The 26,425-nt window shown below is 40.6% G+C and overlaps 1 protein-coding gene across 7 annotated transcripts in view; it reads right to left on the bottom strand.

Moving 5' to 3' along the window:
* The window catches only part of SIK3 (SIK family kinase 3), a 357,300-nt gene extending 331,237 nt beyond the window's left edge, over positions 1-26,063 (bottom strand). For 6 of the 7 annotated variants that reach the window (XM_077112822.1, XM_077112825.1, XM_077112823.1 and 3 more), the window contains exon 1: positions 9,135-9,422. In XM_077112822.1, coding sequence (XP_076968937.1) covers positions 9,135-9,407 — 273 coding nt within the window. In that variant the 5' untranslated portion in view covers positions 9,408-9,422. Of the gene's footprint in view, positions 1-9,134; positions 9,423-24,778; positions 25,096-25,681 lie in introns of those variants that run through there. The other variant, XM_077112826.1, reaches the window with a different exon arrangement.
* Between the last annotated feature and the right edge of the window lie 362 nt (positions 26,064-26,425).

Below are 26,425 nucleotides of genomic sequence, written 5' to 3'. Positions count from 1 at the left end.
CAATATGATTTCAACGATGTAAAAACATACAGATACAAGTAAAAGTATGTTATAATATTAGTAACTATTGCCTCTAGACGGCAAGATTATGGCTGATTTTTTTTTTCTGCTTCTTTGTAATTTTCTGAATTTTCCAAAATTTCTATATAGGCACAAAGTATTACTAGTTTTTTTTAACCTACTTTTTTTTTTATTTTGCACAGGCAGGCACTAGGAATCAAACCTGGGTCTCCAGCACAGCAGGCAGAAACTCTGCCACTGAGTCACCATTGCCCACCCAGGCACAAATTATTTTTATAATCAGAAAAAAAAACAGGGAAAGGGATAGAAGAGACCCAGTAGTAACGGGCAACTAGGTTGAGGTAAAAGAATTTATGCTTAATGCCTCCCTCCTCTTCCTTTTCCCTACCAAGTTTAAGCTGCAAAAATTTTACTGTTCCTTCACTTAACCCTTTGTCTGCCCTGGCAAGTCTAAAATCAATCTTCTTGTCTTCTAATAATTTCTTGCATACATATGACACACAACAAATACTAGTTGAATTAACCCATTAAAGGCTGAGGGAGGACTAGGGACAGGAAACTTTTTTCAGTCATCCAGTATAAAGAAAAGAACAAGAGGCAGCTCAACAAATAGTGTGAAGTTATTTAAGGAAGTGCTAACAGCCCCAAGATGCTTGGTGGGTGGGTTTCCAAACAAAGAGAGACTTCAGGAAAAAAGAAGATGGAAAATGGAGGCATTCACTGATTACAGTTAACTATATACCTGTGGGGACCTCTAAAGGAAGTAATCTACTGGGGCTTAGATACAAAAAAATCTTCAATTTAAAATAGGTACTTGCATTAACATTGCAGGATTTACATTAGGTATACTGCACTTCCTAATAATGTTAAGTTTGAGGTGTGCCAAAATAAATTATTTGCCGAGAGGTTATGAAATCTCTTTAAGCAAGGATTGGAGAGAAAGAAGTAGAAAATTATTTTTCTTTTATATTTCAACTTGAAATAGGAAATTTCAATAGTAAAATCTAAGATGTACTAAAAGTATTAAAACAAACTTAGCTCTTATTTTTTTAATCCTTACATTCATTCATTCAATAAATATTTACAGACATTGTACTAAACACTGGAAATAATGCACAACAGATTAAAATCCCTGCCCTCATGGAATTTACATTAAATTATAATATTGTGACATACTAATGAGCAGTAAAAGTTACATATTTTCTCTTTTTAAAAATAACCCTGGGGTGGGCCACGGTGGCTCAGTAGGCAGAGTTCTCATCTGCCATGCCGGAGACCGGGGTTCGATTCCCAGTGCCTGCACATGCAAAAAAATAATAATAATAAATACTCTAAGTAAATGATTTTTATTTCAAGTACGTCAAAGCACTACCAGAAAACAAAAAGCATGTAGCACTCAGTCTAATCCATAAAATCTCTAATATATGTTCACAAAATGAGATTAAAAATTATGTGGCTGAGGTACCGGGGTGGCAGAACAGTTAATTTCACTGTACATCTCTTTACACCTTTTAAATTTTATGCCATATACCATCCATTTCTATTTCAAATAAATAATTTTTCACAAATTTACTGGGCGGATACATGAAACAGATGAATGAATGAATAAATGATGAATGAATGAAAAGTTTTTTCTCCAAAAACTTCAGAGTTTCAACAATTCTGGGTAGCTAACCTAAACTGTCACATTCAATTATTCTTCTGATGAGTTATGAGAAGCAAGGCATATTGCTGGTAAATATGTGCTGGAGCTGAAACGAGGCAGAAGTATGTTAATTTATCAGAACTTCCTAATCAAAACCTGAATTTAGTTTATAACTGGTCAAAAGTATCCAACTGAGTGAGTCCAGCCAACACAGACAAGCTTCAAAAGGTGATGAGTTTTTAGCTTCTGGGAAATGTAGCTAAGTATTCATAGTCTGATTCCAACCTCTTTGAAAAGTCTAATTCTAAGGTGAAATACTTAACCAGTGGCCAGGGACTCCTGTCTACAGTGTATCACATACCTGCTAAACAGAAATACATTCTAATCTCATGATGGTTCATGAGATGATGGTTCCAACAATTTTGTACTAGCTGATGGAATTTTATTCTAAACAGATCAAAAAAGAAGCCCTTTCAAGCTAATTCATTCAAGATCCTTGAGGCGTCTCAAAACACTGCTAGACCATTTATTTAGCAATTACTTACCACATTAGGATAAAAACCCAGAAAAATGTAAATAATTTTCATTCCCTGAACAGTAGGACTATACTGTTAGGGCAGTAAGGGACCAAACCATTCCCTTTTAGGAGAGAGCAGGGACTCACCTGATGGGTGATGTCATTAATTTGGAGAAAAGGCATAACTCTTAGACCAGAAACTTGACCCACTTAAGGGAGCCCCAAACAAATGGCTCTCCTTGTCCTCATGGCATCAAAGTAGGTATCTTAGTGACTAGTTTTCCAAATAGGTTATAAGATGGCACCGTCTTCTGGAAACTAGTACACAGCTGGTAAACGAGGAGCCCGTATAAGAAGGGTAGCTTCAAAGGGAGACCAGCCCAAAAAAGCAAAAGTATAATTACCCATATGCCCTGGGTATCAGATGGATATAGTGACACAAGAAAACTACCTAAAGCAGAATATTTTTATGGTCATTGAATTTTCTATGTTTGTTTCTTTCCCTTTTTACTTTCTCAGTATTTTTAAAAGGCTTTTTTGATACATCAATCATGTCAAGGGATGGAACAGAGGGTATCTGACTAGGAGCTTTAAAAGCAAAGCAGTGGGTACATGGGTAGTTCAGTGGTAAAATGCTCACTTTAATGTGGTGGGACCAGGTTCGGTTTCCGGACAATGCACTCCCCCCCCCCCCCAAAAAAAAATCAGTGAACCCCCTTTGAGAATTGCTTGTAAGTGGCAAAGAAGAATGTCAAAGGACAGGTGACATACAGTGTTGGTGAATTTTCTCTCCCTCCCTACTTGGATACTTTTCCTCTCATTCTGAGAGGAACTGGAGTTTGTTTAACAGAGAGGATAAGTTAGGCTTCATCTCAGACTCCAATTGGTAGATATATTTTGCTTCTCCAACAGAACAAGTGCCCTGAGGTCAGAGACAAAGTTTTCTACAACTGGAGGAGTCAGGGCAGAGTTAACCCAGAGTAGAGATGCCTGGATCTAATCCATTAACAGGCTATGGGACTCTGGGCAAAATACAGAAGAGAGCTATGAATCTAATGGATAATTGGTGTAGGTGACTTCAATAGTTCCAATAAAACCTGGGATTCTGAATTCTGTTAAGTCCATCTTTTTAGTCTCCAGAACGAATGAATTGGAATAGAACATCTCTAAGATCTTGTTTGTGCCCAATAAATCAACAAATATTTGTTGGCTAACCATGCTTATTTATGTACAAAATGCATACCATTCTCTTATACTGCAAAAGAATATAAATCGTTAAAATTGAACACCTTCCCTGTCTCAAGAAATGCATGAGAAAAGGCTTCCTAGTCCTAATTCATAAAATAACCTGTATGAGTTTTTAAAAACATAAATCAGATCATGTCAGTGCTCTGCTTTGACAACCTCTGACAGCAATCCCCTTCTTTATATTCAATTCCATAAAATGATTTATAAAGCCTGTAGAGTTTGGCCCTATCTACCTTTCTGACCTCATTCCTTAGAATCCTTCCCCTTGTTCATAAAACTCGAGACACAGTGACCTTCAGTCTAATCTTTGGACAAGAAATAAGCTCATTCCAGGGCCCCCACCCCCACCCCCACCCAAGGCCTCTGCACTTGCCATTCCTTCTACATGGAAGGTCTTTGAAATCTTCCCAAACTGGCTCTTTCTCATCATTCAGATATTCAGTTCTTAGCTCAAATATACTTTAGGAAGGCCTTCCCTGACCTTTCTTTCTGAAGCAGCATCCCTCCCCATGGTATTTATCACTATATAAAATTATTTTTTTACGTGTTTCTTGTCTGTCTCCTCCCATTGGAAAGTAAGCTCCAGGAAGGCAGGAGCCTTTTGTCTTCTTGTTCATCAGTGTACTCCAGAACATGCAATAGAAACCTGGCACTAAATGTACATTCAGTAAATAGGTATTGATTGATCCAATGGATGGATAAGAGAAAGATACCATCTCTGTGCAGAGATGCCTTAGGTGTTTTCTTACAATTACAGAGGCTCTGGTGAGTAGAGGACATTTCTTTTCTTTTCAAAGCACCCATTTTGTTCTATTTTATGCCATGATCTAGAAAACATTAGCCAGATTGCTGCTTCAAAAATGAAAACAGTACTTCTGGCACAGCAATAACTAGTATGGGCACCTCTGGCTTGAGCCAGATCTATGACTTTCTAGGGAGTTGGCACCAAAGTAAGAATGTTAAAATAAACAGCTTTGATGCTGAAAGTAGAATAGTGGTGTTTTGACTCTGGAGAGGCTAGTCCCTATCAGTCTTAGTTCTTCACAAAGTTTCAACAAAGTTAGAAACCCCACCACAACTTTACAAAATTTAGTCATCTCTCAATAGTCTCTTCTAGATTATCTAGGAATGGGACTATCTTCCTCAAATTCATCTAATGTAAATCTTGCTTTCCATTTCTTTTGACATAATTCTTTGTATTTATCAGTGCATCTTTTCAACTTTTTAATGAACATAAGTATGCTATTAGCCCATTTTGAATTGTTCTCATGAAAATAAATGAGTCTGCATAAACCACACACCATGTAGTTATGTCCTGGCTGATCAAGATTTGGAATGGGGTCATGGGCAAAATGTTTCTCTGTGTAATACTTAAAGTCAAGAATCCTGACCTGGCCTTCTAAGCAGCACACTCTACACACAAGTGCAAATGTACTCTTAAGTTTGTAGGAATATCTTTTTCATATTCTCCACCAAACTTAAATGAAGCTCTAGAGACAAGATTGCACACCAACAAACTCTGTTCCATCACTAATGTGATAAAAACACACCGAAATTCAAGGCAGCCCAAAGTAAAAGCCAGTGTTAGTCACGGTTTTCATAAGACAGGTCTCATTACTGATAGATAAATAGATAAATAAATAGTTTAACTAATGGGGGAATTATTTTTTAATGTCAATTCCATGAGATGAGCCCAGAGGTATATCAAGGTGGCACCTGAAATAAGAGCAAGCTATATGTTCTACCTTGAAAGCATATCATTAAGATGACATCCACCTACACAGAACTGATGGTATATGCATTCATGAAACTGTTCCAAAGGGGTGAAAAACAGAAAAGGGGGAATATGTCTTACTCATATTGTTACTCCAGCCCCTGATGATGATGATGGTGGTCATAATGATGATAATATTTATTACATGCTTACCATGTGCCAGGCTCTGTTCCAAGGACTTTACATATATTACCTCACTTAATCTTTATAACACCTAAACTTGTGAGGTAAATACTATTGATATCCCTATCTTACAAATGAGAAAGTTCAACCACAGAGAGGTTAAACACCCCGCTAGTAGTTGCACAGGATACAAACCCAGGCAGTCCTAGTCCAGGCTCAAGCTCTTATTTACCACAAACCAATAATAGACAAATTATATATTTCTTGAAAAACAGTTTCAAAGTATTCGACCAATGGCTTTTAGAGTCAGGCTACTTTAAAAAAATACATACACTACATCTACTCTTTACTCCCTCAATCTGTTCCCATTCATTCAACTAACAAAGGTATAACTGGGCATAGGCAACAGACTATAAGTAATTTGGGGGCAGAAAATATGTCTTTTTTTAATCTCTCTAATTTTTTATAGTGTCCTACCATAGGAACAGAGCCAAAGAATTTCCTCAAAAAACAAGCTAAAGCTCCTCCAAAAAAAAAAAAAAAAGAATATCAAAGACAGCCAGGGCAAACTGCTGACCAAAATATGTCACAGATGAATATTCTCTCCTGTTAAATGTTCTGCAATGACGCTCTAAGCACTGCAGTGCTCCCAGTATTAAGTCTGAGCTCATGAGTGCTGCACTGCAAAAATAACCGGCAACCAAATAGGAAAATATTTCATTTTCTCTACTGATGTGATTCATCACCATGTCCCACTGTAGAGGTTTGAGAGTTAACAGAATTTGGGTAAGGGCCAGCTTCACCACTCACTGCTGAATAGAGTGCTGTCACTTAGTCAATAAATGAAGCTTACTTTAGCCTTTTAGTCCTTGAAATGGGTAGTGTGTGTAAGAAAAGGTGATCATAAATATTCCTTTGATGTTCAGAAAATATCTGTTACCTAACCTCATTCAGAAAACACAAGTATCATCTGAATTACTGGAGTCTGATTATTACATATGATAATAAGAAAAAACCATACCATTCACTAACCTACAGAAATAAAGGAAAAAAATTTCAAATCCTATATCACTAATAGACTTTGGGAAAAAAAAAAGCTCTTTTTGGTTCCAAGTGACCTGAATGCAGAAGTAAGATAAATACTGCAGTGCATGGGGATAAAAATCTATCTACCTGAGTAACAGAAGCAGTAGCTCCTGCAAATTCTAGTACTTGAGCACCTTCCCAGCCATTATATAATCCAACCATGGCCTCAATGGGCCATCACACTATGTCAACAGTTGCTAGGCACATCTAAGCTGTCAGCATTGGAGAACCCCTTTCCAAATAGATTAAGATTAGCATGGAGCAGGGCAAAATATGCTCATCATTCACCCAGAGCACACGACAAATCCTAGTGAATTAAGCTTCACTCATGTCGTCAGAATAATTTAAGCAGCAAAAGACAGGGTGCTCGTAACAGTAACAAGGAAATTGCACACTGCTACAGAAACACAAATGAGTACTGGTGTGGTCCCATCACACATGCAACTCATTGTCCAAGTCATTTCAGACTCATTCAAGACTGAATATTTCCATACATAAAAATTGCATAACTGCACACCACAAATGATCAAAGATAAAAACCAGCATAAACAGTGACACCCGTTTATAAACAAGCCAATGTTTAAAATGCTGCAGTCCTAAAGGATACCAAAGCCTCAGAGAAAAAAAAAAAAAAAAAAACCTGGAAAATTAGAAAGCGGGCAGACCAGCCATAATTAGCCACCGGCTTTGCTGACTACTGAAGACAGAAATGCCTCTTTTTATATGTAAAGCCAGGAAAAAAAACTGTTTGCAATTACATTTACAAAAACATTCAATCCTGTCTGTCACAGATTTTTATCAATATTTTGGTGTATCCAAGCACTGGAAGATACAAGACTTTTAAAATCATAGATACAATAAACCAGGCAACCAATTAAGTTCATTAAGCCCATCCCCCAAAGGTTAGAGCAAAATAATCAGAGAAGCACAATGTAATTACTTAGAAGAGAAGGCAGGAAAAAAAAAAAAAGAAAAACCAAAAGGACAAAGCATGGACAACTAGATTTGTTTGGAAATATAAGTTTGTCTACCAGTAAACTGGACTGGAATGGAAACTCTCAGCCTTTCTCCTCAGGGTCTGAGAGTCACGTCAGGGAACTCTGGACTTTGGTATATCAATCAGCTCTGACCTGCAGACTGGAGGCCCTCTGATAAAGTGACAAAAAGGCTGAAGGGGGCCCTCCAGAGGAAGTGAAACTGACCAATCAATTCTCCACAGCCACTCACCCTGCCACCATGGTAAGAAGGGCCCCTTGCAGTCTTTGACAAAAAAGAAGAGAAAAAAAAAAAAAGGAACTTCACGTTGCAAGTGAGGAGGAGAAAAGGCCTAGATAAGTCACTGGCTTCTGAAAACAAATAAGCAATTTAACTGTTGCCCTCAAAGAAAAAATAAGAGAGGTGATGAAAACCAGAGGCTAGGTGAGGAGGTGAGGGGAATTGATGTGGCTTTAGTAGGAAGGAGCAGCAGTTATAAGGGTTCTTCATTAGTCAGGCTGACAGAAAACACACACTGCAGCTTTAAAAATCGTGAATGACAACATTAAAAGTACTCATTCAAATGGAATATTGACCGAAGAAAAAAATTCAGAATAAAATCCAAGTCCAAAAGAGTCCTCCTGGTGTCTTAGATCCCAATAATCCCAAAGAAGGCTACATGAAGCGCCACCCAAATTTCCTCAAAAAATTATGTGTGTACGTGTGTATGTGTAGATATGAAATTGACCTTGGCCAATTTCACTACTACAGCTCCTAAAGTCCCTTGGGAACTGTATTCTTCAATGTCTGGGTTCCTCACACACACCCTCAGTTACTACAATGCTTTCCCCTCAACCACCAAAAGTCCACCCTGGGTTCTATAAAGCCCACAATTTCAGACCCTCCAACAAGTAAAAATAAACAGGAATCTGGCTCTCCCCAACTGTTTAACCTCTAATTACCTAGTGCCACTATAAACCTGGGACCCCAATAGTCCCAGGAGCCAATCCCCTTACTGCAGACAAGCAAAGTAATTTTCCTCCTTACTTCCCATTCTCTTCATTGCTTCCTCTAATAATTGTCTCTCCACTGGCTCCCATTCCCACCATCTACCAGTCTTGGACCATCAAATGCTGATCTATATCCCTGCCTTAAGCCCCCTGTCCTCCTATCTCCCAGTACCCTGCACCCACCACACACGCACCCAATACATGCCCCTCATAACCTCGGGTCTACCACTTTACCCTTGTCTTCCTCCATCCTCCCGGTGCACATTTCATATGCCCCTGTCCTCATTCCCTTTATGATTTCCTAATTGCTGGTTCCAGAGTCTTCTTAGCTTACTGCCTCCTGGCTCGCTGAGAGTTCCAAACCTCTTCTTTCCAATCATCCCTTCTACTACTCTCCATACAGTCTTGGGAACCCCCTCCCCATCCCCGGCTCTTCAGTTCCCCACGTCCCGGTGCTCCGTGGCCCCCTTCGCCCGCTCTGCGGCGGAGTTGCCCTCTCTCGGATCCCCAGTTCTCCCCTGCCTTCTGCTCGCCCCCTCCTTGCTTCACCCCAGAAAGCCCCCGACGCGGTTCCCGGTTCCTCAAAGCTCTCCAGTATCCCAAGACCCACTCGCTGCGCCCAACCCCGAGACTCCGACCCTCAGCCTCGGGTGACGGGATGTCCCTGCCCCCGCCGCACTCGGACAGTCCCGGGCTGCGTAGTCCCACGGCCGCCCGCTCCCGCCGCGCCAGTACCTTGGCCTTGGTGACGAGGTGCGTGGCCCGCTTGACCACAGCGAAGTTGCCCTTGCCGATGGTGCGGTCGATCTCGTAGTACCCGATGCGGGCAGGAACCGGCCCGCGGGGGGTCGGGGCTGGAGGACGCGGCGGGCCAGCCGCCGGGGGCACAGCAGCGGGGGCGGCCGGGGCCCCAGGGGCAGGCGGAGGCAGCAGACGGCCCGCCGGTCCGGCTCCCCCCGCTCCGGCCCCGGCAGCTCCGCCAGCTCCGCTCGCCGCCGCCGCCGCCATCTTGTTGTGCAGTGAAACCTCCGGGGCCGCGGGGAGCCGGCTGGGGGGGAGGGGGCAAGGGGGGGCGGGAAAGTGGGGGCCCGACGGACGTCACTCCGGGAGGCGGAGCGCCCGCGCCGCCGGGCGCCTAGCACCATGGCAACCCCGCGTCACGTGCCGACGCGCGTCACTGCCCAGAGCCATGGCAACCGTGACCTCAGCGGAGAGCTCGACCTTCCCGCGTGGGCTATGGTTCCTTAGGCGCTGGCTCCCGGGTGCCCCCCTCTGGGGATGAGGCAGTGGGAAGAACCTGAAGTGCGCTAGCAAGTTCGTAGCCTCTGCCGCGTTATCCGAGTCGGGGGCCGCGTTATGCCTGACCCAAAGTGACCCCCGATCGTCCCTGGAATCGTTCATGTAATCCCTACTGTGACTTCTGTCCCAGTTCAACAGTCACTCAGCCTCCCTTAAAAGTATTTCCTCATCACCCAAAATACCCGCCTTGTCCCACTTTAGCCCTTGAGGCCACAAAGGCAGGGATAGCTACGGTGTTTAAGCAACTGTAACCAAGTTGGTAGCAAGGTAGGGGAATTCTTCAGCAAAATTCCTTCCTCTTACAAAATCTAACTCACCCTGTAGAGTCATTCTAATTGTCACCAAATATAGGAGAATGGGGACACTAGGATCTACGTGTATGATCATGGGCGGAGAAACCAGCCCAAACACCCAGTACAGGCATTAGGTGGGTGGGGGCCAGAGAATGTACGTCTAGTTCCTTCCTATGTCCCTCATCTCTGAACAACTCTATAGCTAGATGTCTATCAAAGTGCCTGTATACTATTTCTGTGGCTTGTATAACCTTGATGAAGCAGTGGTGCACGTTGCCGGGTGAGCCACGTCATATTTAAAGAAGAGCAGCCAGTTAGGCGAAATAAATAAATACAATTAAAAATCCATCCTTACGACTGTCCAAGGACATTAAAGGTCATCAAATTAATAAGACTGTCCAAGAACATTAAAGGTCATCAAATTAATAATTCTATAGCAAACCTCACATCCCTTTTTCTTTCCTCTCCTATTATCTGGCATTTGGCATCCTCCTGAGCTGCTCAACTTACTCCCAGGCTTTCCCTCTCCTACCCCCTCCGCCCCCCGCCCCCCGCCCCACACACGCACACATACCTCCTCCCTGTATTAAGTAGGTGAACCTAACTGCTTTAGATAGGGTGGAGTAGGGTAGGAAATTGGGCTGGCAATAAGATTGTCTTTTGCAGGCTGGGGAAGAAGAGAAGACTGAACCCTCCAGTGTTAACAAAATCTATTCCTTCAATCTAGTCTTGATCCATCCACATTTATTTCTTCCTTAACAGGTAGAGTTCCTCAATTAAAACTGCATTGTAAGGTCGCTGCAGGTACAGTATTAAAAACTGACGCCCAACCCTCTGATTCCCCATCCGACCATGAGCAATGGCTGGGACAAGGATGGGGTAGAGGAGTCAAATTGACTTGGATCAGTTCCCTGATGGCTGTTCCAAATTGCCAACACAATTAACAATGATTGACTCCTTTACTAGCAAATAAGGATGTCAATGAATTAGACCTCAGCTTCCTGAACTAGTTAAGCCCTTTCCCCAGTGCGCTCATTCAATCCCAGATAAATGATGGGGTATGGCCTGCCTTCCCATTCCATGGCCCCACTCACCTGCCTTTAGTAGGCACTATATTGTTGCTGAAAGGGACCTCAACAGAAACCTTAGCTGACTGGTAAGGTAAGGAAGTAAGGAAAGAAACTTTCACTCTGGAGGTTGTAGGAGCAGCACCGAAACCACTTTCACTAGTGGCTGTACAGCCTCCCCTCCACTCATAGAGGTAATTTGAATGTCAGTGATCACAACATCTGCTGCTTTGTGGAGGGCATCAAAAACAAAGAGATGGTGGCTAGGAAAACTGAATATCATACATAAAAGAATGAAGGTGGACCCCTACCTCACACCATAGACAAAAATTAACTCAAAATGGATCAAAGTCCTAAATATAAGAAGCTAAACTATAAAACTCCTAGGAAGAAAACATAGGGAAACATCTTCAGGACTTTGTGCTAGGCAATGGCTTCTTAGCCGTTATACTAAAAGCATGAACAACAAAAGAAAAAATAGATAAATGATGGGACTTTGTCAAAATTTAAAACTTTTGTGCCTCAAAGGAGTTCATTATGAAAGTAAAAAGACAACCTACATGATGGGGGAAAATAGTGGGAAACTGCATATCCAATAAGCATTTAAAATCTAGAATGTGTAAAGAAATTCTACAATTAAACAACAAAAAGACAAACAACCCAATTTAAAAATGGGCAAAAGATTTGAATACACAATTCTCCATAGAAGATATACAAATAGCCAAAAAGCACCTGAAAAGATTCTCAGTATCATTAGCCATTAGAGATATGCAAATCAAAATGACAAGTTACCATTCCATGCCCACTATAAGGGCTACTATTAAAAAAAAAAAAAAAAAAGGAGGGTGCATGGGTGGTTCAGTGGTAGAATGCTCACCTTTCGTGCAGGAGACCCGGGTTCGATTCCCTGACCATGCACCCCCCCCCAAAAAAAAGGGAAAAATAACAAATGTTAAGGAGGATGTGGTGAAATAGGAGCACTCATTCATTGTTGACGGGAATGTGAATTGGTACAGCCTCCATGGAAGACAGTTTGGGGGTTCCTCAGAAAGTTCGGTATAGAATTACCATAAGACCCAGCAATTCCGCCTCTAGGTATATGCCCAAAAGAATTGAAAGCAGGGACTTGAACAGATACTTTTGCACTGATGTTCACAGCAGCATTATTCACAACCCCAGTGTCCATCAGCAAATGTGGCATATACATACAAACAAATATTCAATCACAAAAAGGAGTGAATTCTGATACATTTGATAATATGGGTGAACCTTGAAGAAATCAGGTTGAATGAAATAAGCCATACACAAAAGGACAGATATTGTATGACCTCACTAATATGAAATAATTAGAATAAGCAAATTCATAATCAGAAACTAGAATAAAGTTTACCAGGGGTTGAGGAGAGTTACGAAAGGGGGAGTTAAAGTTTAATTGGTACAGAATTTCTACTGGGGGAATGGATATGGTTATGGTAATAGATGATGGTGATGGTTACATGACATTGTGAATGTAATTAACCCCACTGAATTATATAGCTGATATGGTTAAAGGGAGAACTTTAAGGTTGTGTATATGTTGCTAGAAGAAAATTTTTTAAAGAACAGGTCTGTACAACTGAAATACTGAGCCTTAATATAAGCTATGGACTATAGCTAATCATAGTTAATAGCGTGAATATAATAATATTGTTTCAACAATTTTAACAAAGTTACCACACTCATGCAGTGTTAATAATGGGGGAAGGGGTCATATTGGACACCTGTATTTTCTGCATGATTTTTCTGCAAACCTACAATTTATCTAATTAAAATATATAATAATAATAAGAGGCCTCTGGGGAGGAACTAGAAAATGGAGCATTGGTCCAGTTTCCAAAGACAAGAAGCAGATCTCTCTTGTCTCCAAACAATGAACAGAATGTGTTCAGTGTGTGCTCTGCCTGTAAGGACTAAGAACTAAAGCTAGTAGAGGTTTTGTCTGATTGAGATTTGGATAAAGACTTGCTAGGAGATGTCCCAGAAGAAGATTGAGAGATGCATATAGAAAAGCAAGGAGGGGATTAACCAAAGAAGACCATCAGGGAAAGAGGAAATTAGTTTAGATATATATTTAATAAGAATCTATTAAGTACCAAAGACTGAGTTAGGTTTTTGGAGGAACTATGGGAAGGGAATCTAAAGAGGAATATGGCACAGCACTCATTCTGGAGGAACTAGCAGTCAAAAATAATAATTTGACAGGCACTGTGCTAAATAGTTTACATACATTCACTCAAGTAAGCCTCCCAACTACTCTATGAGATGGATTACTCTACATTATTATCCCCATTTTGCATATAAGGGAAATGAGACAGGAATTAAGGGAACTGGTCAAGGTCATAGAACTAGAAAGTGGTGGAACTGGGTTTCAAACTCACCCAGCCAGTTGCTGGAACCTGAGGGCTTCCCAACTGTATTACAACGTTTTTATCAAGGTAGGATCTAGTCGGAAAAGTGGTTTCTCCAGAAACCAAGGGTAATTGAACACGGCTTATACTCAGGGAAGAAGAGGATTTGGGAAGCTCCTCAGAGAAAGAAGCAGGCAGTCAAAGTATAATTAATTAAGAACAACAGACTACAAACCTGGAGGAAGAACCTATGATGGCTTCATGTATAAGTAGCGCCATGAAGAGGTTCACTGCTTGGTGTGTAGTACTGCTGCCCTGTATTAAGCAGGTTGTTAGGTGTGTTCCTGCCCTGTTGCAGACACAGAGGAGTGGCTTGGGGGCTGCATTCTCGGAGTCTTCTGCCTTCAAGGGTAAAAGCAGAAAGCTAGCCACCACCCAGCTCCCAGTCAGCCACCATCACCAGCCACCTTCTGAAAAAGCAAAAGATAGATTCAGAGATGAAAATGGGACTTTTTTTTTCCTACATGATATTGCATCTTATTTCCAGAATTTGGAAAAGAGCAAACCAAGGTGTTTTTGAAGGCCTTCTTCTTAGAGGTGATAGACATTTTGAAACTTCTAAAAATGACACAAACCCTCCAATAACTCTCAAGATCCAACTTGAGAGTGAGATGGCAATGGGTGGTCACACATTAGACCCTCAGCCTGCCCGCATGGCACTTTTACCAAGAACCCAAAAGAAAGCCGTAGCCTCACAATAAGCCCCCACAGCTTCTCCCTGCCTTCAAGACCTTGAAAACAGTCCAACTCCTTACTTAATTTAACACTGGCCCAAGGCATTGCTGCTCTGAAAGAAGCTGATATCCCACAAGTAGTCATTTGATATAGAAACCTTATTCAGAAATTCTATAGGCCACAAGGCAACATCAGAGAACGTTTACGGGCCACATATTCCTAAACAAGGAAATGACTAGCCGATGAGGAATTCTGCCATCACACAGAAATCAGGGCACTGTTGGAGACACATTGTCTGCACACTCCAAATGCCCTGGTTCTCCAGGAGAGCTGAATGTGTGCCTTCTGTTTAGGAACGCCACGTCCTGCGTTGCCGCCCCCTGTGTGGTGTTTGCCTTTTCTCCTCCTCTTATCCCAGATCCACCAAGTCATGTCCAAATGCTTCCTCCCAGTACCCAGAAGCAGGTCTGAGCAGCCAAAGATAACTACATAGTCTCCTGCTTTAAAATATGTTGGAAAGGGGGCTTAAGAGAAGCTGAATACACTTTCAGACAAGGATTTTCTGTTCAATTTGCCCATATTTTCTCTTTTTTCTGTAACCATTCAAGCTTCTACACAAAACTTCAAAGTTACCCTTATGACTTTGCATATGTTTTAGGACAGAGTTCAAGTACTTTTAGATTATTATGAAATAATTTTCCTTTAAATCATCCAAGACATACTTCGGTATGATTTTTTTTTTAAGGCTCTACTCTGCAGTCTTAGATGTGACTTCATTATTATTTGGCATCAATATTTAGCTCAGATAAATACACCTTTGATTTTATAAGTAAAATCATTGGGAAAATACATTTAGTAGAGAAAAAAATATTTCATCCTGGACAACATTTTTCTTGAAGGTAAATGCTTCTTACAGTAAATCATACCTAGTTATTCTGTGATCTTTTCCCTAAATTTATATAATTAAATTGGGTTTGTTTTCCTATAATTTGTCTCTTTTTCCTAAAGAAAAGGTGTGGTACTCAACCACTATTAATTAAGATGTTGGCATAATTGGATTCTTTTCTTTCCCTTGAATACAGAAGTGCACCTAAAATTCCAAAAAGTCACATCTCACAGAAAATAAAGGCATGCTTCAAAAGTCTGCTTCAGGTAGAAATTTTCCTTTATTTCCATGATTCTATACCTACCAAACTGCAAACTTCCTCTTTTCCCTGCATCTTCTCGTCTCACCTGACTAAAGAGCCATCTCCTCTTCAGCACCTGCCTTTGGAATTGTCTCGGTTTTAAGTACTCACCTTCAAACACCCTGTGTGTTTAGGAAGTAGTAAAGATGCTGTGCTTTTACAGCAGCTTCCTTACGCAAAGATTGGATTTTGATTCAATTTTCTATCAGCTTTTCGAACCGTTGCCTAAGGAAAATTTATACTGTTTGGACTGGTTTCTGTAGGTTGCTGACTTACCTTCGTTGGCTTCATTTCCACCACAATTTTCCACGAACTAGAAAATCCATCTTCTACTTCTGGGGCCAAAAGGAACCCTCTCGCTTGTCTACAGAGACACCTGCTGGCCAACATCCTAAAGTACATGATTCCTAGGGGTCCTTTTTCCCTTCCACTAAGGCTTTTCAGTGCTTTTCTATTTAAACTGCAGGCAGTGAAAACCACAAACCACACATCAGGAGCCAGAAAGCTGGAATCCAAATGGAAACTGGCTCCAAGAAGTTGGATTTCTTTATGGTCAAATAGAAAGTACAGTGGACTAAGTTACAGGGGTGTGTTAGGTTTAGTTCATAACCCACAACTGTGGTTTTGTACCAGTCAAATTATCCCAGAGTCCTCGTGGCATTTAAAAAAAAATTCTTAAGGACAGACTTAATTTCCATCTATTTTTGTTTTTCAACTAATTGCATCCATTTGGCCTGTTTTAGAGGCAAGGTGGCATAATGAATTCAAGGAACAAGGATTTTACAGTTAAATCTGGATCCTTAGTGGCCTTTTCCACTTACAATTTCAACTCTGAGCTTCAGTTTTCTTTTCTGGAAAAACACATCTACTTCCTGGAGTTGTTAGGAGAATTTAACTGTCATAAGTTCATAAAGGGGCCTACATTAGTGTCTGATACATAGTATGAACTCAACGCATATTAATTTCCTTCCTCCCACTACCAACAGGAAGTAAATATAACATGCTGCCTTCCAAATCACTCAAAAGAGTAGGAACGATTGAGAATAGAATTAGGGCTGTGGAAATGGATTAACTTCAGAGTTAGGGAGAAAGTGATAGCTTTAAATAATGTTTTGTTTTACTAAACATGTATGGTTCAAACTTTGTGACACATGTTTGTGTTTATGATGTAATTCTACAATGCCAGTGAAAACATTCTTACTCTCACCACTTTGGAAAGTACTTATTATCCCCATTTTATAAATGATCAAGTTACATGACCTTACTGTTCTGATGATTGGCTCACACAGTCAGTAAGTGGTGAATACAAGAAGCAAATAAAAGATTCAATCTCCAAAGCTACTTGATTGTCTTTCCAAACTTCTTAGAATATACCAATGTTTCTAGTACATTGCCAAGAACTTTTTTCTTCCAAAATTGGTTTAAAGTACATATATATATATGATATATTAAAATATGTGTATTATTGTTATGCAATAATATGCCTAAGAAATTGTGTGCATTCCAAACTTTCTACATAAAGTGCTCTGTGAGAGGATTATAAGTGCTCTATGAGAAAGAAAAATTCAATCCTGGTAGCATTTTTCCCTTCTAGAATCCATTTAAAATCATATGTTAAAAAATTACTAATTATATTTATGTTAGTGTCTTTACATAATTATCTGTTTTTAAGAAACTAAACGTGATTTTTAACTCTATTTTTTTAAATTAAATTTAGACACCCTAATTTCTTTTCATTCTTAATTATGGTGAGAGTATAACATTGAGTTAAATTGCAAGTGAAAAATCAGGGCAGGAGGGTGGTCAATGGTGGCTCAGTGGCAGAGTTCTCGCCAGCCATGCCGGAGACCCAGGTTTGATTTCTAGTGCCTGCTTATGTAAAAAAAAAAACAAAACAAAATCAGGGCAGGATATGATGAGGTGGGGTAACAGAGTTTGAACCATATGGGTAATGCATCCCAGAACACTGACAAATTCCCACCTGTGCTGGTTTGAAATTGTTATATACCCAAGAAAAGCCATGCTTTCTTTCCTAATCTAATCTTGTGGGGACAGATCTATTTTTTAGGGTGGAAACTTTGATCAGAGTGTTTCTGTGGAGTTGTGGGTGTGAACTTTTGATTGGATTGTTTCCACGGAGGTGTGAAAACCCAATCATGGGTGTGACCTTTTGATTAGATGGAGATGTGACTCCACCCATTCAAGGTGGGTCTTGATTAGTTTACTGGAGTCCTTTAAAAGAGGAAACATTTTGGAGGGAGCTTAGATGCCTGGAGAACAGTTGCTTCAGAGCTGACAGAGATGCAGACATTTGGAGATGCTTGGAGTGCTGATAGAGAGGGCAGATGCCTAGACAGAGACGTTTGGAAATGCAGAACCCAGCAGGCATAACCATGTGCCTTCCCATGAGATGCTAAGCAAGTCAGAACCCAGAGTTGTGTCCTGGAGTACTTAAATGAGGGTCCACTGACGCTTAGAAAGGAAACCACTGGCATCAGAAGCTGGAAGCGATGGAACCATGAACAAGAATCAGCAGAAGCCAGCCACGTGCCTTCCATGCAGCAGACACTGAGCTTTCTTGAGTCAAGTTTCTCTCCCTGGATGTCTTAGTTTGGACTTCTAACTTAATAAATCCACCTTATAAAAGCCCACCCATATATTGCATTCCATCAGCATTTCACAGACTAATACACCAACCCAACCTAAACCTGGAGGCTAAGCCACATTCCAACAAAGGTTGGATGTGGACGCCAAAGTAGGCACCAAATATGCTGCCCTTACATTTTATCCCACCCTTAATAACAGCTTTGATTTCTCTAGAGATTTTATTCAAATAATTTTCAAGCATTGAGTATGTGTGGATTCCTTGTTTGGTAGAGTCCAAACTCTTAGAGTGGAACTCCTTCATACTCCGGCCCCAACCTACCTTTTTCAGCTTCATCGTTCATTTGTTTTCCCTCCCAACTCTTCCTCTCCCAGGCACCTTTACCACCAAAGTACATTCTACATTTCCACATCGCCTCACTGCCTGTGCTCATGCCCTTCCTCATGTTTGGAACACCCTTGGCGCTTACCCATTAGTTATTTGAAATTCTACTACTACTTTAAGGTGCAGCTAGGGTCAGGGTTTTTACAGTCCCTATAAAAATGAGTCACAGTTTTTTCTGGGTCTCCCACACATTTCACCTCTTCAGAGCACAAGTTCTGGAGTCAGCTTAACTGAGTTCAAATCTTGGCTCTACTATTTATTGGCTGCTTGATCTTAGGAAATTTAGCTAACTTCTTTGGGCCTCAGTTCTTCAACTGTATAATAGTTATAATAATAGTACCTATTTCATAGGATTTTGGGGAGTTTTAAATAACTACATATAAAACATTTACAATAGTGTCTGGCACAAAACTGATATTCTACAAATGAGTGTTAACATTATTATCATTACTACTATTATTAATCTATTATAGTGTTTTTAACAGTCTAACTTAACAGTCCAGTTGCATGGTTCTCTATTTGACTAGATTAAAATCCCCAAATAAGCAGGAACCATAACGGTTAAGCTAACCACTCTATATCCTGCACTTAACACTGTGCCTTACACATAATAAGTGCTTAACAAATATACCTTAAATAATTAATCTCAGCCATTAAATTGTAATTTCCTTGAGGCAAGGGACTGTGTCTTGTTTTATTTCTATACACTCGGTGCCTAACACAGCGTGGTATATTGTAGCACTCATAATACATTGATAAAAATAAAGCCAGTAATGAGAAAGATGTGAAGGTTTTGTCCTAAAATGTGTTTTCTCAATTCTAAGGGTTCAGGTGGGCACGGCGGCAGCTCCGGAGCTGCGATCCAAAATTAGACTTTGTGGTTGGAACATTTTTTCTTGCAGAAAAGAAATGTGGGGAGCCCAGGGCATTTCTGGAGAAGCTGAGGGAGAAGGAAAGGGTTCTCTGGACCACCGAGCTCCCTCTAGAAACATACATACATACATAGCACAGTTCAAGGACTCTCTCAAGGAAACAGAAGGCTGGGCAAAGGGCAGCAGGTGGGACAGTTGGCAAAGATCCAATTTTGACTTAGATAAAAGAAAATGGAAAGATGGAGGGTCCTTCTAACCACTGCTGAAATATGACCCCAAAGCTACATAAGAGGTAAAAATATTTTCTCCAAAGAGGTAGTTGAATATCATTCTGTCTCCAGGACAAGTAGAGGACCACCAGCTTTATTTTTCACTACCATTATTTATTAAGCACTTTCTAATCAGGTCTGTAGGTAAAATAAAGCTTTTAAAAAACTCATCTATCAGGGTGGTGCGATGGTGGTACAGTGACAGAGTTTTTGCCTGCCATGCGGGAGACCCGGTTTTGATTCCCAGTGCCTGCCCATGCTCAGAGAAAAAAACAAAACTCATCTGTCTGCTCTTGTCACTTCTATTTAACATTGTACTGGAGATTCCATCAACGGTGATTAGGAAAAAAAAAAAAGAAATAAAAGGCATCCCAATTGGAAAGAAAGAAGAAAAACTGCCTCTACTTGTAGACGACATAACATTGTATATAGAAAATCTTAAGGAATCATTACAAAAAATTTTGAACTAATAAATGAATTCAGTGAGGTTGCAGGCTACAAGACCAATATACAAAAATCAATTGTAGTTCTATACAAAAGGAATGAAAATTACTAAAATGAAATTTTTAAACTCCATTTATCATAACATCAAAGGGAGGAAAATACTTAGAAACAAATTTAACCACGGAGGTAAAAAACTTGTAACTGAAAACTACAAACCATTACTGAAGGAAATTAAATGAGACCTATATAAATAGAAATGCTGTGTTTAGGGACTGGGAGACTCCTCAAATATCAAATAGCCCAATTTTAAAGTGGGCAAATAATTTGAACAGACATTTCTCCAAAGAAGATGTACAAATAGCCAGTTAGCACATTAAAAGAAGCTCAGTTTCAGTGGTCATTAGCTAAATCCAAATCAACACACCATGATACTACTTCATGCTCAATAGGGGAGCTATTAAAAGATCAGAAAATAACAAGTGCTGGTGATGATATGAAGAAATTGAAACCCTCATATATTGTCAATGGGAATGTAAAATGACTCAACCATTTTGGGAAACAATTTGGCCTGGACACTTAGAGTTACCGCATCATCCACCAACTCCAACCCTAGGCATATACTCAAGAGAAGTGAAAGCATACGGTCACACAAAAATCTGTATATGAAAGTTCATAGCGGGCCACAGTGGCTCAGCAGGTAGAGTTCTTGCCTGCTGTGCTGGAGACCCAGGTTCATGGCCCGGTGCCTGCCCATGCAAAAAAAAAAAAAAAAAAAAAAAAAAAATTCATGGCAGCATTATTCATAATAGTGGAAATAACCCAAATGTCTGTGAATTGATGAATGGATAAATAAAGTGAGAGATGCATACAATGGAATATTACACAGTGAATAATAAGAAATGAAGTACTAATATATATTACAGCATAGATGAATTTTGGAAACATTATGCTAAATGAAAGCAGCCAGACACAAAGGACCATATATTTTGCAATTCCATTTATGTGAAATATCCAGAATAGGCAAGTCTGTAAAGAAAATAGATTAGTGGTTGCCTGGGGATTGCAGAAGGAAAGGGAAATAGGAAATGATTATTAATGGTTACAGGGTTTCTCTTTAGAGTAGTGAAAATGTTCTAACTTTAGATCATGGCGATGGAAATATACTATAATCTTAAATTGTGCAACTTAAATGTGTGCATTTTATGGTATGTGAGTTATATTTCAATAAAGATGTTAAATTTTTTTAATTAAAAAAACTCATCTGATATACATGCAATGGAACATTTATTCAGCCAAAAAAAAGAAAGAAGTTCTGATACACACTATAACGTGATTGAATCTTGAAAACGTGATGCTAAGTAAACTAAGCCAGACTCAAAAGGACAAATATCATGAGTCCACAGATGTGAGGTATCTAGAATAGGCAAATTCATAAGGAGAGAAAGTAAAGGTTACCAGGGACTGAGGGGAAAGGGAAGAGCAGTTATTGCTTAAAGGGTTCTGAGCTTCTGTTTGGGGCGATGAAATAGTCTTAGTAATGGATAGTAGCACAACATTATAAACGTAATTAATGACACTGAATTGTACACTTAAAATTGTTGAATGCAAATATTAATACAATATTTAAAATATATTTTAGAAGATTATTTTAAACTTCATCTGGAAAAAAAAAAAACCTCTCCTTTACCAATGGAGATCAACTAAAGGAAACCCAGTAAAGAAGGGGGGAAAAAATATTATCAAATGTTTCATCCAAGCACTACTGGGCTATGCAAGAAGACACCCTGTCGGGAAGCCAATGTAGAGGGCTAAGGTCCCCACTCCTTTTTGACCTCCAGGAATCCAGAATCAGAATCAGTTTTATTTGTAATAAAGAGCATATACTGTAGGGAAGGAGGAAGTGTATGAAAAATATCTTAGGGAGGGAGCCTTTTACAGGAGAAAGAAATACAATTTCTCCCCATCCCCATTCAGCAATTTAACTGAACAAGAGCTCTCAAAGGTACAAACCCCAATCCATATCCAGTGATTTAAATGGGCCATACAGCTGATCCCACTCATTCCTGGGAAAACTGGCAGCCCTGCCTGTACTCCCTGAGGAAACCCTCACAGTTATAAAAGGCTCCGCAGGTTCAGTGGCAGTAGCAATGTCTGCTTATTTCTCGTCTATCCCTTGTTGATAGACCTCCAGGGTTGTCAAGTGCAGTCTCATTTTGGAGGTGGTCTCATGGGCTGAATTATTTTCAGCTACCGTGTGTTTACTTAGCATCCTGTTGACCTAGGGGGAAAAAGAGTTGAACATGTGAAGGGCTAGAGCTGCTGTTTCATATCTGCAAAGATGCAGCTTCCAGATCAGTTGTTCAGTATATATGATGGACCTAAGGGAAGATAGAAAATTACATATCCTCCAGAACAGGGTTTAAAGTATGAATTGGGGAAAGAACTAAAATGATATTCTTAAACCTACCTCCCCACCACCCTCGTTGGAGCCAACCTAGAAAAATAATGGAAAGAGGTTAGAAGGGTTTCTACAACAGTCAGCCATGGCTGTGCACAGTGCACCAAAAAATAGTGGGATAAAAGGAAAATTAAAAAAAAAAAAAACAACCACTTGGCTCCAAGTTATATGAACCAACAAACCATAAACAACTCCCTACGTGGTAGATTTTAATGAGATTCACTAAAGTAAATTCCCTGTCTTTGAGAAGCTGATCTCAAAGAAAACAAAAAAACTTGCAAGATTGGTTCATGATAAGTGGAGAGATTTCTGGTGTCATGACAGCGATGACATGGAGAAAGCCCACCCACCCAAAACTGGAGGCCGTGGGGGCTGCAGCAGTCAGGGGCTTGCGGGAAAAAGATGACACACTTGGTGCATTCAAATGCAGAGAATTTCATGGATGGACTGCTATAGAAGAGGTATGGGCAGTTGAGGGACTCAACAAGGGGACTAGCAATAGCTGGAAGTCATTGCCCCCTCCAGGTATAAAGAGGCACTGGGAGGGAACGGTGTTCCTGAGTCCAGTGAGAGTTGGGGATGTGGCAAAAGGGTCCCCGAGAGGAGCTGTGGCAGTAAAGGAACCCAGACACTGCCAGATTGCAGCTAGTAAGGGAGGGAGCAGCTGTTGTGTGTGTGAATAGACATCCAGGCCTCTCTCCTGCCTTCCTATCACCTATTTGCCATTGGTGGGACCCAACCAGAAGATAGAGGGCAGAGGAGCCCCAGGATGCCCTTGGGGTGGTCAGCCTCCTGGGGCACAAGGCCAGGTGGGGAGAAGATCTTGGGGAGGATGTGGAGAATGTTTAGCAGAGGCTTACTCAACACTGCCTTCCATGTCAGTGGGAGCTTGGAAATTCATATCCATATCCATTTCCTTATTTAAAAATTTTTTTTGTAGGTAGAGACATAATCTATAGAAAGTAGGACATTGTTTACAGACTCAATGAATCATGGAATGTGGGAATATGACAGACCTTAAAGTCTTGCCTGGAAAATCCTTTTACTTTACAAAAGAGGTTCCTGAGGCTCAGAGAAGTAAAATGACTGGTGCAGGGCCCAGGGTCAGCTGCACAAATTTACTATTAAAGCAATATAGGGGATTGATAAATTATATCACATGTATGTATATGTAATATTATTTGTATCTATACATAAAGTATGTTTTTATTAAAATGTTACATATGATATACGTGTGTATATAAAAATGTGTATGCATAAAAAAAAAACTTGCAAGAACAATACGGTGTTGTACCTGATTCTATAGTAAAATTTCCCTTTCCCAGGGAAATAGCCTGAATGCATTTTAGAGGGCCTGACCTTGGCTTGAATAATATGAAGTACATGATCAGGACTTAGGCAGAGGGAGACTGAAGGTCTGAATTGGTGGCTAATAAAGAGGATCATTGGTAGCCAAGAGACTGATCAAGTAGGTCAAAGAAAAACTATAAAATTGGAACATTTTACACCTGAAAGAGTCTGAGTAATGTTCTCCAACCTCCTTATTTTGCCAATGCGAAAACTGAGCCTAAAGAGATGCAGTTCTCTGTCTGAGGTTGGAGATATTAAAGGACTTGTCAGCTCACACTGGCAATAGCATAGTTGGAATTTTAAGCTACATCTTCTGACTCCTTTGTTGATATGAAGCAGCTACTCTTACCTTTCCTCTTAGGAGCATTTGAAGAAAGACCTAGAAACCAGAAGACCAAAGCCAGGGCATGAAAACTTCTCCTCTCCATGGTTACGGTAGGCTAGAGATCTGAGGGTCGAAGTTGAAGGAGGAAGGGACAATAAAGTAGGGAGAAAAACTGATTATTCCTAATCCTGAACGCAATTTAAATATGACAACTGACAACTCAATGAACTGGTATAAACCAGAAGAGGGCAAGCTGAAAATAGAAAGAATAAGGGTAAAGTAAAAATGGTTTGTCCTGTGGCCTCCTTCGTGCTTCTGCTCAAATTCTGGGGACAAGGAGGCATCTACATAGAGAGAAGATTATAGCTAGGTTGAGAGTATAAACATTGTTAGCTGGTCTCTGATGGAGACAGCGATGGAGTCATGCAAAGAGACTTAACTCTGAGTCAGTTAACATTGGTTCAAGGCTCAGCTCCACCATTGAGCATTCTGGTGACCTGGGGCAACTTGGGCTATCTCATGTGCAAAATAAGGCTAATAGTAATCTAAATTCTTACAGAGACTGAGATAATGATCATGAAAGTACTTACTAAATTATAATGGACTATATAGGCTTATTTTGCTAAATGTTAGGATAGCTTTGAGGCTATGTTAGTGTTACAAATACAAAAGAATTGGAAAACATGATCTCTGACTTCAAATACCTTATGATCCTGTAGGATGAATAAGATCTGAAACATAGAAGTCCTTCTAGATAGCACTTGGCTATAATGGGTTGGATCAGGAATTTCATCTTGCCCATTGCGAAAGACCCAGGTATGGGTGTGTCTGGTGATGTGGTGGGTGTCTTCAAGGAAGTCTATTGGACGAAGGCTGAGGCATCTCAACCGGAATACCTCCTCTTTGGAGACTAAGGAGCCAGGAGTTCGCCAACAGCCAGGGTTTGGGCCATCAGAGGTGAGTATGGTCAAGTGACTCAAATGCAACACTGCTTCAAACCCTTAGCTGAAGATCCAAGGTCCTGTAAAAAAGAGGAGACACTGAGAGAGCTATTTTCCTAACTCTATAACACAGTGGGGCTCAACATGTTTTGGGACTCAGAGAAAAGGAGATTATTCCCTACTCTTCTACAGATCATATGCTGCTTTAGTAGCCAGAGGCCCTTGAGGGGAGTCCTGGGAAAGACCAGAGCATCAGGGGAAAGAGCAGAGTCATGGCAGTGCCTGCCATGCAGAAGTGTCCACATCTAGCAAGGACCACAGCAACACAACCGAGAGCAGCAGGGATCGTCAGAGCAGTGAGTGTCCTTATTACAAAGAGCCAAGCCAGGTGACACGTGGGAGCAGCTCAGAGCAGCAGTAGCTCTTGACAGAGTAGCATGGATAGTCCATGGAGTTGTGAGGAATATCGAGGGAAGTGGATTTACAGGGAGTTAACGCTCTGTGTTATCAGGTGGGTCTAAACGGCCAGCAAAAGTCCATGTAATAATCACTTCAGATTAGAGAAAGGTCAATATACTGGAATCTCTGACATGGCAGAAGAGGTGGTTCCAACCTTGAAGTTGTGCACTTCTTGCTCACCATGGCCATGCCTCTTTTAACATTTACCTGTTAATTCTCCAACCTGCAGAGGTGCCAATAGAGCTTAGAGAGAGCCCTTTTAACACCACAGTGCCAGGCTAAGAGCAGGGCAGCAAGGTCCATGGCTGGTAGCTCTTGCCACTTGCCTATACACAAAGCAGCTGCAACCTTTCTTTTTTTAAAGAAAGCTTTCTCTGTGTTCTGCCTCACCCAAGGGACTCAAAGGAGACAGAGAAGCCTTAACTATTTCCCCCTGGTGAATAGGTTGTTAAAAGTCCCTTCTGCCACCCAAGTGATGCCAGAAAAAGGTGGTAGCTGGGGATACATTAGATCTGGTTTGTCCATGGCCCTTGACCACTGACATTTTCCTGCAATGGTGGTTGCCAGGGTTGCTTAGGGAATCTTCCACAGTAAACCTCAAGTGGTCTGGTGGTTGCCATAGGCAACATTCTATCTTCCCTGAAAACAAGAGGCAGGTGCTCTCTTTTCATCCTTAACATTGGGGATAATGGTTTGGAGGTAGAGAGAAACATTGCTTGTTCCTAATCCTGAATATAATTTAAAGATTACAACTCAGTGAACTGGAAGCTTAACAACTCTTAGGAAATCCTAAGATTTCCTAAGTGAAAAACAGTTCAATCTTTTTGGGGGGAAGAGACAATAACTAACAATCTAGCTAAATGATAGGTAAGTCAAAAGAAACTTAGTAAGGATAAACATTTCCAGGTCTATAAACTTGCTACCTGAATGTAATCAAAGACACATAAATCA

The sequence above is a fragment of the Tamandua tetradactyla genome, chromosome 8 (assembly GCF_023851605.1).
Source record: "Tamandua tetradactyla isolate mTamTet1 chromosome 8, mTamTet1.pri, whole genome shotgun sequence".
NCBI lineage: Eukaryota > Metazoa > Chordata > Mammalia > Pilosa > Myrmecophagidae > Tamandua > Tamandua tetradactyla.
The sequence above is the reverse complement of the archived record's forward strand: the minus strand, read 5'-3'. Positions and strand labels throughout refer to the sequence as shown.